Source organism: Staurois parvus, unplaced genomic scaffold, assembly GCF_062004578.1.
Source record: "Staurois parvus isolate SC_StPar_1 unplaced genomic scaffold, SC_StPar_1.0 ptg001098l, whole genome shotgun sequence".
In the NCBI taxonomy this organism is placed as follows: Eukaryota; Metazoa; Chordata; class Amphibia; order Anura; family Ranidae; genus Staurois; species Staurois parvus.
Window position 1 is genome coordinate 711300 of NW_028318894.1, and position 11341 is coordinate 722640.

At 41.9% G+C, this 11341-nt stretch overlaps 1 protein-coding gene across 1 annotated transcript; it reads right to left on the reverse strand.

The window, feature by feature from the left end:
- Positions 1-5638: 5638 nt before the first annotated feature.
- LOC149440275 (uncharacterized) lies at positions 5639-9770 on the reverse strand. Its single transcript, XM_089658819.1, has one exon. It carries the CDS (start codon positions 7052-7054, stop codon positions 5987-5989), a length of 1068 nt encoding a protein of 355 aa, XP_089514945.1. The 5' UTR covers positions 7055-9770; the 3' UTR covers positions 5639-5986.
- Between the last annotated feature and the right edge of the window lie 1571 nt (positions 9771-11341).

Genomic DNA, 11341 nt, shown 5'->3' on the forward strand with positions numbered 1-11341 from the left:
AATAACAATCATAATATCAAACTCACCTATACCTTTAACTATAGGGAACCTCGTTCCTTCATCTGTCAGTATGGATTGAGGGTGATGCCCTCCATATTAAAACGTATAGGAAATCTACAGCTGTCAATTCCTTGCTCCTCGCCTCTAGCCCCCATCCACATTCTCTGATCCGGGGGGATCCCCACTGGACAATGTCTGTGTATTTGCAGAAATTGTACCTGTGGTGACGACTATGAAGAAGAAGCAGATGGCCTCTATAACAGATTTCAGGAAAGGGGGTATCAACATAGTACTCTTAGACAATCCAAAGTGAAAGCCTCTAAATGTAAGCGGGAAGTTATTACATACATGTACTGACAATTCTGTCTCTCATGATCTGTCTTCTGTGCATATTATTACCCGGTTTGGGATCCAGTTGGAGGCGGTACGGGAAGTTCTTACTAAGCATTGGCACATCCTTACTCAGTCCCCTGAATTATCTCAGATTGTAGGCCCTAGACCCCTTATGGTCACTAAGCGAGCAATGAACCTGAGGGACAATCTAGTTAAATCCGAATTCACACCAACAAACAATTGGCTAACAGATTTAGCTCCACTCATCGGAATATATCCGTGTGGACGATGTAGTATATGCAGGTATGTTGAACGGACAGACACATTTACTGCTGTCAACAGACAGAGAGTTTTTCATAGCAAACAATTCATGAATTGTGCCACCACACGTGTGAAATATATGCTCCAGTGTCCTTGTGACAAAATTAGAGATGAGCGAATCGAACCAGGCGAAGTGGAATTCGTTTCGAATTTCAGGAAAAATTCGATTCGTGCCGAATCCGAATATTAGCCAACTTCAGGTGCACGAATCGGATTTCGCAAAATTGTCCCTGCAGAGAGCTCCGCTATTTCTGACAGTTCTCTGACAGTTCCTTCACATGTACAGCGGTTGAAACATTGTATCTATTTGTTTCCATTTAGGATACAGATGTTTTTATTCGGAAACAGATACAATGTTTCAACCGCTGTAAATGTGAAGGAACTGTCAGAGAACTGTCAGAAATAGCGGAGCTCTCTGCAGATACACTTTTTGCTGTACTGGAATACTTCTTCTTTTCATTCTTCTTTTCATTCTTCTCATTCTTCTTTTCATTCTTCTCATTCTTCTTTTCATTCTTCTTCTTCTTTTCATTCTTCTTTTCATTCTTCTCATTCTTCTTTTCTTCTTCATGAAAAGAAGAATGAGAAGAATGAAAAGAAGAATGAAAAGAAGAATGAGAAGAATGAAAAGAAGAATGAAAAGAAGAAGAATGAGAAGAAGAATGAAAAGAAGAATGAGAAGAAGAATGAGAAGAATGAAAAGAAGAATGAGAAGAATGAAAAGAAGAATGAAAAGAAGAAGAAGAAGAATGAAAAGAAGAAGAAGAAGAAGAAGAAGAATTTAAAGAAGAATGAAAAGAAGAAGAAGAATGAAAAGAAGAATGAGAAGAAGAATGAAAAGAAGAATGAAAAGAATGAAAAGAAGAATGAAAAGAAGAAGAAGAATGAAAAGAAGAATGAGAAGAAGAATGAAAAGAAGAATGAGAAGAAGAATGAGAAGAATGAAAAGAAGAATGAAAAGAAGAAGAAGAAGAATGAAAAGAAGAAGAAGAATGAAAAGAAGAAGAAGAAGAATCTTTTCATTCTTCTCATTCTTCTTTTCATTCTTCTTTTCATTCTTCTTCTTCTTTTCATTCTTCTTCTTCTTTTCATTCTTCTTTTCATTCTTCTTCTTCTTCTTTTCATTCTTCTCATTCTTCTTTTCATTCTTCTTCTTCTTCTTTTCATTCTTCTCATTCTTCTTTTCATTTTTCTTCTTCTTTTCATTCTTCTTCTTCTTTTCATTTTTCTTTTCATTCTTCTTCTTTTCATTCTTCTTCTTCTTTTCATTCTTCTTTTCATTCTTCTTCTTCTTCTTTTCATTCTTCTTCTTCTTTTCATTCTTCTTTTCATTCTTCTTCTTCTTTTCATTCTTCTTCTTCTTCTTTTCATTCTTCTTTTCCTTCTTTTCATTCTTCTCATTCTTCTTTTCATTCTTCTTTTCATTCTTCTTCTCATTCTTCTTTTCATTCTTCTTCTCATTCTTCTTTTCATTCTTCTTTTCATTCTTCTCATTCTTCTTTTCCTCTTCATGAAAAGAAGAATGAGAAGAAGAATGAAAAGAAGAATGAAAAGAAGAATGAGAAGAATGAAAAGAAGAATGAAAAGAAGAAGAAGAATGAAAAGAAGAATGAAAAGAAGAATGAAAAGAAGAATGAGAAGAAGAATGAGAAGAATGAAAAGAAGAATGAGAAGAATGAAAAGAAGAATGAAAAGAAGAATGAAAAGAAGAATGAAAAGAATGAAAAGAAGAAGAAGAAGAATGAAAAGAAGAATGAAAAGAAGAAGAATGAAAAGAAGAATGAGAAGAAGAATGAAAAGAAGAATGAAAAGAAGAATGAGAAGAATGAAAAGAAGAATGAAAAGAAGAAGAAGAATGAAAAGAAGAATGAGAAGAAGAATGAAAAGAAGAATGAGAAGAAGAATGAGAAGAATGAAAAGAAGAATGAGAGGAATGAAAAGAAGAATGAAAAGAAGACTTCTTCTTCTTCTTCTTCATCCTCATCCTCTTCTTCTTCTTCTGAGGATGAGGATGAAGAAGAAGAAGAAGAAGAAGTAGGATGAAAATAAGAAAATTCCAAGCCGGCAAAAAGTGTATCTGCAGAGCTTGGAATTCTCCTTCTTCTCATCCTTCTTCTTCTTCTCATCCTTCTTCTTCTTCTCATCCTTCTTCTTCTTCTCATCCTTCTCCTTCTTCTCATCCTTCTTCTTCTTCTCATCCTTCTTCTTCTTCTCATCCTTCTCATTCTTCTCATCCTTCTTCTTCTTCTCATCCTTCTTCTTCTCATCCTTCTCCTTCTTCTCATCCTTCTTCTCATCCTTCTCCTTCTTCTCATCCTTCTTCTCATCCTTCTCCTTCTTCTCATCCTTCTCCTTCTTCTCATCCTTCTCCTTCTTCTCATCCTTCTCCTTCTCCTCATCCTTCTCCTTCTTCTCATCCTTCTCCTTCTTCTCATCCTTCTCCTTCTTCTCATCCTTCTCCTTCTCCTTCTTCTCATCCTTCTCCTTCTCCTTCTTCTCATCCTTCTCCTTCTTCTCATCCTTCTCCTTCTTCTCATCCTTCTCCTTCTTCTCATCCTTCTCCTTCTCCTTCCTCATCTCCAAGGGCATTTAAATTAAAGGTACAGTGTTCTGCACTAATATAAAGGCTCTCTGAAGCCTAGAAACCCTTTTTATAAGTTAAATTCGCATCGAATCAAATTTCTTCCTCAAATTCGGCGAATTAGCTGAATCGAATTTTTGAATAATTCACTCATCTCTAGACAAAATATATATTGGAAAAACAAAACGGCAATCACGTGTACGTATAGGTGAACATTTAGGATGCATTTGTAATAAACATGATTGAACTCCTGTAGGTGCACATTTAGGATGCATTTGTAATAAACATGATTGAACTCCTGTAGGTGCACATTTAGGATGCATTTGTAATAAACACGATCGAACTCCAATAACATTTTGCTAAATTCCACAATTCATCTCCTGTTGGTTTGCATGTGAAGGCCATTTATGCACGCAATTTGCCCAATTGTAGGGGTGACTTTGATACAATTCCTTTACATAAGGAGAGGGAATGGCTCTTTAAAATTGGATCCCAGCACCTAGTGGCTTAAATACTGAATTCAGTTTACAGGTCGTTCTTGACCCATAACTGTCCTTTTTGCCCCCTACTCACTGCTATAATTCCCATTTGTTAACAATCGGTTATATATGCTGACTAATCCTATCTCTTTCCTGTTTGGCCATTGGGTTACTCTGGCTCACTATGGCACATACTGTACTTTATATGGGGTTCTAGTTGCCCCTCTGTATGGGAATGTTTACCCCGTTATGTATATTTGAATCCCCTCTTTTTGTTTTAATTATATGATTTGTAGCATTTTTGCATTGCTAGAATGACTTTTCTGTAGTGGCCATTTTTCCTGTGTGACGACTGTGTCCCCTATAAATGTCTTCAACAATATGGCCGCTACATCCTGAATAAGCTCACGTGACTCAATGGGTGAAATGCATTGACATCACAGCGTTGTAACGCTCACTTCCTCGCCATCCAGTCCTCCTTGGCGGCTCTACAATCTGACCACACCAGACCATCTGACAGACTCTCTGTCCCTGGACAACCACATGGCATGCTCCTGCAGCTCTCATGTTGCAGCAAGTCAAGATCACCATAGATGTCGGTATATGGTTGGCTGAGCAGACATTGTTTTCACAGTAAGGCATCAATATATTGGGAACATTCCCCACAATAGCAAATTGCTTGGTTGAGTTACTTATTGGATGTATTTATCCTTATGGTGGGAAAGCGATTCATTACACATCTGTACAACAGCTCACCCCCCATTTATTGTATCCTGTATACTGCCAATCATACTGAGATTATGGCCATTTACATCTCCAATCAAGGATGATTTAGTAGACTGTCCTCTATGGGAAGTATATGGGCCTGTCATGCATCTATGGCCTCAACAACCATCAAGGGATTGATCCATGTGGTCTAGTAAATGATAACCGTTTGTCTCCCCATTTCTATATATTGCTTCCGGTTGTTTTATCATTTCCCTCTATTGGGGGTCCATCTATTTGGTTTATAGGAACAACGGGCTGTATTCCTATCCTTACAATTATCTTTCACACATGTGAGTGTTCTGGACTGCCTTCTATGGATATACCGGGATTCATATACACCTACACAAGGACTGCCTGAGTCTGTTTTATTGTGTTGAAGTTTTTTGATCCTGCCACGATCTACATTTGGCTCCACTGACTTCCGTGATTACTCTACTTCCAATTTATTTTTATTATTTTTGATCTCCCTTGATTTCTATGTTTGATGTGGAATGACCCTCTTTGGGTTTCACAGTCCCTCATTATATTGGCCAATCTTAGTGCTGTACGTGTGCGTGTAGCGTGGACCCGGGTGCCTAGGTGGGTGCCTCTCTGTATGGCAACGTTGTCATGATTTTATTGTGCTGGGTGGAGGGCAATGTCAGCTTTCTATTGTTGTCATGCCAATTTCAATACAAATTGTGTTTCAAGCCGCAGCTCTGTTCTCTTGAGGACTTCTCTTCCAGTGAGTTCTTTACTTGTGGGTTTCCATTGTTATTTCTGGATTTCACCTCAAACAATAAAGACTTTGAATTCTGCGTTTCACACCTCAGTGTCTGAATTGCATTATTCCCAGAGTACTTTGTATCCGGCGTGATTGTATGGAGGGTGCCGGCATGAAACCGATCTATCCTAACAATGGCCAAAACGCATCACAGCTGGGGGAAGGATCATCACATTCATTCAACTAAGATTTTTTAAATAGATCTCTAAATAGTTGTGAAATCTCTCACCACAAAATGTACTCAGCCAATGAAAGGCAATGACTCCATTTTTATTTTTCTACTGTTATCAATGACCAACAATTTTGGTGTGCCCACAGTGACAGAGTCTGACAGCCCTGCACTAGATGGTCATAGGAAACCACTATATGAAATAAAATACAGACAATATGTGCTGAGCTGAGCAAACACATTTCATATTTATTCCACTCATTTTATAAACATAGACCTCTAAGAATATGTGAAAGATTACACTGAAAAATGGCCAACCCAGTCCCACACCTTCATCCATGTCTTTGGTGACCTCTGATCTCCTTATGAACTGTTTCTTCCATGATGAAGATCAGCCATGGAGTATATCTGAGGTGTATATCAGGGGGTGCTTCTTCCCCACATGAGAGCTGGAATGTCCAGCAACATTCATCTAGAAGACATTTCCCACACTCAAGGCACTAATACACCTCCAGGGTTGTGTGGGATCTCTGATGTACAGGAAGACAGGACTTCAGTGAGGAACATTTCCCTCATCCAAGACAGGAAAGTGGCTTCTCTCCCGTGTGAGACTTCTGATGCTTGTAAAGATGTGATTTCCTTGAAAAAAATTTCCCGCACTCAGGACAGGAAAGTGGCTTTTCCTCTGTGTGCAATCTCTGATGTCTGTGAAGATGTGATTTCCTTGAAAAACATTTCCCGCACTCAAGACAGGAATATGGCTTCTCTCCTGTGTGAGATCTCTGATGTATGTAAAGATTGGACTTTCTTGAAAAACTATTCCCACACTCAGGACAGGAATACGGCTTCTCTCCTGTGTGAGATCTCCGATGTTTGTGAAGACTAGACTTTTCTGAAAAACATTTTCCACATTCAGGACAGGAGTAAGGCTTCTCCCCCGTGTGAGATCTCTGATGTGTGTAAAGATCAGATTTCTGTGAAAAGCATTTCTTGCACTCAGGACATGAATATGGCTTCTCCCCTGTGTGAGACCTCTGATGGATTTGAAGATTGGTCTTTAATGAAAAACATTTCCCGCACTCAGGGCAAGAAAACGGCTTCTCCCCTGTGTGAGATCTCTGATGTCTGTAAAAATTGGACTTACCAGAAAAACATTTCCCGCACTCAGGACAGGTATATGGCTTCTCTCCTGTGTGAGATCTCTGATGTATTTGAAGATTGGTCTTTAATGAAAAACATTTCCCGCACTCAAGACAGGAAAATGGCTTCTCACCTGTGTGAGATCTTTTGTGCATGTTAAGATGTGATTTAAAACAGAAACCCTTCCCGCACTCAGTACAGGAAAACCTCTTCTCTGTTGGAAGACCGACCCGGTCCTGCACAGTCTGAGGTTCCTCAGGATACGAGGAATCCGATGGTCCATCTTCACTGGGTGGTGCCGGATGGACATTGGAGGGAGCCGGGTTTTCTCCTGGACTATACTGTGTGATGTCCTCATCTTCTACTTTCCAGTCTGGAGACAAAGTGAGACAATCCTCGGAGGTTTTCCTCATCTCCCGGCCATGGACTAAAATACAAAGACAAAGAGGATTACTAGACAGGAGCTGATTGGTTCCCCCAAACCAGGACTCCGCCCACATCAGGCAGCTTGGTCTCTGAGGAGCTTACAATTCCACCCTCAAGGGAACTAGGAAATGGCTCCTCTGATCTCCTACCAGGTCATTTCTTTATTCATGGACCTTAGTCAGAGAGTGAGGAAACAACCAGAACTGTCTTTTATAGGAGGGACAGTGATGAGGGGATTATAGGACGAGGGTCCCCACCCCCTCTATTACTCATCGCCATCTTCTCTTTTCATGTGACAACACTGAAAAAATGACACTTTGCTACAATGTGACGTAGTCAGTGTACAGCTTGTATAACATATAAATTTGCTGTCCCCTCAAAATAACTCAATGCAGCCATTAATGTCTAAACCACTGGCAAAAAAAGTGTGCCCACTCCTAAGTAAAAATGTCCAAATTGTGCCGAAAGTGTCAATATTTTGCATGGCCACCATTATTTTCAAGCACTGCCTTAACCCTCTTGGGCAGGTGTGTTAAATTTGGTGTTATCGCTCTCACTCTCTCATACTGGTCACTGGAAGTTCAGCATGGCACCTCATGGCTAAGAAATCTCTGAGTATCTGAAAAAAAGAATTGTTGCTCTACATAAAGATGGCCGAGGCTATAAGAAGATTGCCAAGACCATGAAACTGAGCTGCAGCACGGTGACCAAGACCATACAGCGGTTTAACAGGACAGGTTCCACTCAGAACAGGCCTCGCCATGGTTGACCAAAGAAGTTGCGTGCACGTGCTCAGCGTCATATCCAGAGGTTGTCTTTGGGAAATAGACGTATGAGTGCTGCCAGCATTGCTGAAGAGGGTGAAGGGGTGGGTCAGCCTGTCAGTGCTCAGACCTTATACTGCACACTGCATCAAATTGGTCTTCATGGCTGTCATCCCTGAAGGAAGAATCTTTTAAAGATGATGCACAAGAAAGCCCGCAAACAGTTTGCTTAAGACAAGCAGACTAAGGACATGGATTACTGGAACCATGTCCTGTGGACTGATGACACCAAGATCAACTGATTTGGTTCAGATGGTGCCAAGCGTGTGTGGTGGCAACCAGGTGAGGAGTACAAAGACCACCGTGTCTTGCCTACAGTTAAGCATGGTGGTGGGAGTTTCATGGTCTGGGACTGCATGAGTGCTGCCGGCACTGGGGAGCTAAAGTTCATTGAGGCAACCATGAATGCCAACATGTACTGTGACATACTGAAGGTACAGTCCCCAGGTACCTAGGTCATAGAATGCCTATGAAGGAGATCAACATTTTGCTTCCAGCTGATCCCCAGAATCTCCATAAATCCAGTCTAGATACATAAATTGTGTCTGCAGCACAGAGAAGGAAGATTATCCGAGAGAAATCCAGGAATACAGGACGGGGAACACAGCTCAGGAAAGTGACCAGGGGATTACAGGCTGATATCACCCAGTCCCCGCCCTACTCTGGACCAATCAGTGAGCAGTATGGATGGAGGAATGTAATTATTATACAGCATTTATATTGCACCAACAGTTTGCACAGTGCTTTACCATGTGGGGGCAAACAATACAGTCACAATACAATTGAATACAGAAGGGATCAGAGGGCCCGGCTTGTTAGAGCTTACAATCTAAAAGAGGAGGGTCACGTGACACAAAAGGTAATAACTGTGGGGGATGGACTGATGGAGAAAATACATGTACAGTTGTTTGGTGGAGGCAGGATAGGCTTCTCTGAAAAGTTTTCAGGGATCGCTTAAAAGTTGACAGAGTAGAAGATAGTCGGACAGATTGGGGGAGGGAATTCCATAGGATGGGAGAGGCTTAGGGGAAGTTCTGCAGACAAGCATGGGAGGAGGTGACAAGGGAGCTAGAGAACAGAAGGTCTTGGGAGAAATGAAGAGAGCAATTTGGTTGGAATTTTGAGACCACGTTGGTGATGTCTCTGGGGGTTGAGTTGTGGATTGCTTTGTAAGTGGTTGTTATTATTTTGAATTTAATTCATTGGACGAGTGGCATCCAATGCTGGGATTGGCAGAGAGGGGTGGCAGACACTGAACAGTTAGTAAGGTGGATGAGTCTAGCAGCAGCATTCATGATGGACTAGAGGGGTATAGCCTATATAAAAGTAATCCAATGAGGAGGGAGTTGCTGTAGTCGAGGGGAGAGATAACCTGGGAGTGAATTGGGAGTTTTGTGGTGTCATTGGTTATGAAGGGGCGTTTTTTGGAGATGCTGCGGAGGTTGAGTTGGCAAGCTTTTCAAAGAGACTGAATTTGGGGCTGAAAGGAAAGTTCAGAGTTCAGGGTTACCCCTAGCACCCTGGCATGTGGAGACTTGTGCCATTGGTCTTGACAGAGGTCAGGGTAAGGAGCATGTGGGGGGAAATAGTAGGACCTGTTATTGGATAGATTGAGTTTGAGGAAGTGGTGTGACATCCAGGATGATGTGTCTGTTAGTAAATTAGTGATCTGTGAGGAGACTGATGTTGTGAGCTGAGGGCTAGAGAGACAGATTTGGGTGTTGTTAGCGTAGAAATGATATTGGAAGCCATGGGAGGTTGTCAGCTGATCCAGGGAGGATATGTAGATCAAGAATAGGAGGCATCAAGGAACAGAACCTTGTGGGACCTGGAGGTTCAAAGGAAGAGAAGAGGAGGAAGTAAAATTGTATGTTGTAAGTGACACTGAAGGTGCGAAGAGATAGTTAGGGTGAGAACCAACAAGAGCACAGTCATGGATACCAAGAGAATAACGTTTTTTTTTTTGCTGAGGGGGTGGTCAACTGTACCAAAGTCAGCTGAAAAGTCCAGAAGTGAGAGTACAGAATAGTGTCCATTGGTTTTTGCTATTAGTAAATCATTTGTAAGTTTTAGGAGAGCAGTTTCTGTGGAGTGTTGAGGGCAAACTCCAGACTGAAGGGGATCAAGAAGGTTATTCTGAATAAGGTGGTCACTTGGTTGGTTGTAGACCAGGCTGCGTTTTTTGAGACTTCTGGTGTAGTCTATTTGCCAGGGTTGTGGGGGTCGGGGCCTGATTCTGTGTGTAGAGAGAAAGGTGAGCTCATCCAGGGTGGAGGACAGGGATCTATTGTAGACAGAAGTAGCTAGATTAGGGCAGGACAGGGGTGAGATATTGTCATAGAGGTAGTCAGTAGCAGAGTGGAGAAGAGAAGGGTAAAGTGGTGAAGGTCTCTACAGGTAATGATTAGACGGTTGATAGGAGAGGAGGTGGAAGACAGGGAGAGAGCAAACTAATAAGGTGGTGATCAGAGTGCAGTAAAGGATTGTTGGAGAGGATGAATGGAGTGCATAGGTAGGAGAATACAAGGTCAGGGGCGTTGCCCTCAGAGTGAGGACCATCCACCCATTGCTTCAGGTCAAATGAGGAGGTTAGACTAAGAAGTAGCAGGAGTGTTAGTATTACAGGGATGTTGAAGTCACCGAGAATGATTGTGGGGATTTCAGAAGAGAGGAAGTGGGGTAGCCAGGCAGAGAAGTCATCAAGGAAAGTTGGTACAGGTCCAGAGGGCCAGCAGATGACAGCAATTCTTAAAGTTGGAGAAAATAGACGTACACAGTGAGCTTCAAATGATAACCGAGACAGAGAGGGCAGAGAGTGAAGAACCTGAAAGGTGCTCTGTGAGGATAGGAGGATTCCCACTCCACCTCCCTTGCAGCCACTGGGTCTGGGGGAGTCCAGAGAAGGCCACCATGGGAGAGGGAAGCAGGAGAAGCAGTGTTGGATTCATGTTCATTCCATTTTCACTGACAGTAAGTACATGAATGGAATTAGTGACAAAGAGGTCCTGAACAGAGGTGAGTTTATTGCAGACAGAGCGGGCATTCCAGAGGGTACAAGAGAAGGGTAGACTGGTTCTGGGAAGAAGAGGAATGGAAACCAGATTATGTGGATTGTGGATACTGCCAGAGGGTGCAGGGGATGGGTGCATTGGTAACAGGGGTCCAGGGTTTGGGGATATGTCTCCAGAGGAGAAGCAGAAGGGTGAGGGAAGTAATCTGAGAGTACGACTTATATGAGGAGACATGCCTCAGCATCCTGGGGGGTTATTAGCATGTGGGCATAGAATGAGGAGGAGATGATGAGTGCAGTGATAAGGAGAGGACAGAAGTGAGGGGGATATATACAGATTGTGGGGTGGAGGAGTGAAGGAAACAGAGTTTGAGGAGAGAGGACACGACTGTGAAAAGGAGAGGTAGAGGGTGCATGTTACAGAGAGGAAGGAGAGCTGAATGGGGAAATGAGATCATCTGCAGTCTGATGTTTTACAAAGTAGCTTGCTGTAGATTATCGCTTCATGCATTGCTGAAGTGGAAGAG

What these genes read in the sequence shown, in the direction of transcription:
- LOC149440275 (XM_089658819.1), bottom strand. Translation starts at nt 7,054, where the DNA reads ATGTGGGCGGAGTCCTGGTTTGGGGGAACCAATCAGCTCCTGTCTAGT.